Genomic DNA, 877 nt, shown 5'->3' with positions numbered 1-877 from the left:
CCCGGGGGCCGCACCCCGCCCCGCGGGGGGCCTTCCAGCTGACACCCGCCTGACCACCCCCGCCCCGAAATTAGGCGGGAGACGAAGTGACCTCAGCCAGGACTAGGTCCGGGTCTCCGGAAGCCCGCCCGCCCTCGGGCCCCGCACCCGACTCGGACCCGGACCCGGGGACCCGAGCCGGGGTCCGACCAGCCCCGGGCTGCGCGCGCCCTTCAGGTCTCCCTGAGGGAAATGCCGCGCGGCCCAGGACCCGGCTTTCCCTCAGAACCCCCGCCCCAGGTCCCGCTCAGACGCCCGGCAAGGAGGGCAGGGGAAGGGAGGACCCCAGACCCGCCCGCTCCGCTTCGCTTACCCGCGCGTCCGCCGAGACATCCCCCCCGGCCCGGGCTGCGCTGAGCCGGGAGAGGGAGCCGGGCCGGGGACGGGACGCCGGCTGTTTGCGCCGCTCCGGGCCCCAGGCTGCGCTCGGAGGCGTCAGCGTGTCCGCAGGTCCCACAGCGCGCTCGCAGGAACTGCAGGCACCTCGGGCGCGCTCGGAAGCACTTTCCTATCTCCCGCCAAGCGGGTCGGCGCCGCCCGAGCCTGGCGCGCGAGCGTAAGGGCGGGGCCTGCGGGGGCGGGGCCTCCGGCGGGGGGTGTGGTCCGCGGGCTCCAAGCTAGGGCGGGCCTAAGGAGGGAAGGGCGGGGCCTGAGGGAGGGTGGAAGGGCGGGGCTGACAGGCTCGTTTGGGGCGGGCCTGCGGGGGGAGGCGGGGCCGCAGCCCGGGGCTTGGTGTCCTATTACATCTACGGGAGGCTTCGGGACCCGCCACCGCCGTGCTCGCAGCAGTCCGCGACCAGTCTGCTGCGTGACTGAGGCCAGAGCGGCTCCGCAGCTG

General features: G+C 75.7%; 1 protein-coding gene across 1 annotated transcript in view; it reads right to left on the bottom strand.

Moving 5' to 3' along the window:
- Mybl2 (v-myb avian myeloblastosis viral oncogene homolog-like 2) overlaps positions 1–478 on the bottom strand; it is a 34799-nt gene extending 34321 nt beyond the window's left edge. Inside the window, exon 1 of the mRNA XM_013010775.1 lies at positions 353–478. Coding sequence (XP_012866229.1) covers positions 353–372 — 20 coding nt within the window. The 5' untranslated portion in view covers positions 373–478. The remainder of the gene's footprint in view (positions 1–352) is intronic.
- Positions 479–877: the final 399 nt, after the last annotated feature.

The sequence above is a fragment of the Dipodomys ordii genome, unplaced genomic scaffold (assembly GCF_000151885.1).
Source record: "Dipodomys ordii isolate 6190 unplaced genomic scaffold, Dord_2.0 Scaffold13, whole genome shotgun sequence".
Taxonomy (NCBI): Eukaryota; Metazoa; Chordata; class Mammalia; order Rodentia; family Heteromyidae; genus Dipodomys; species Dipodomys ordii.
Note: the sequence above shows the minus strand (reverse complement) of the source record. Positions and strands in the feature narration are given on the sequence as shown.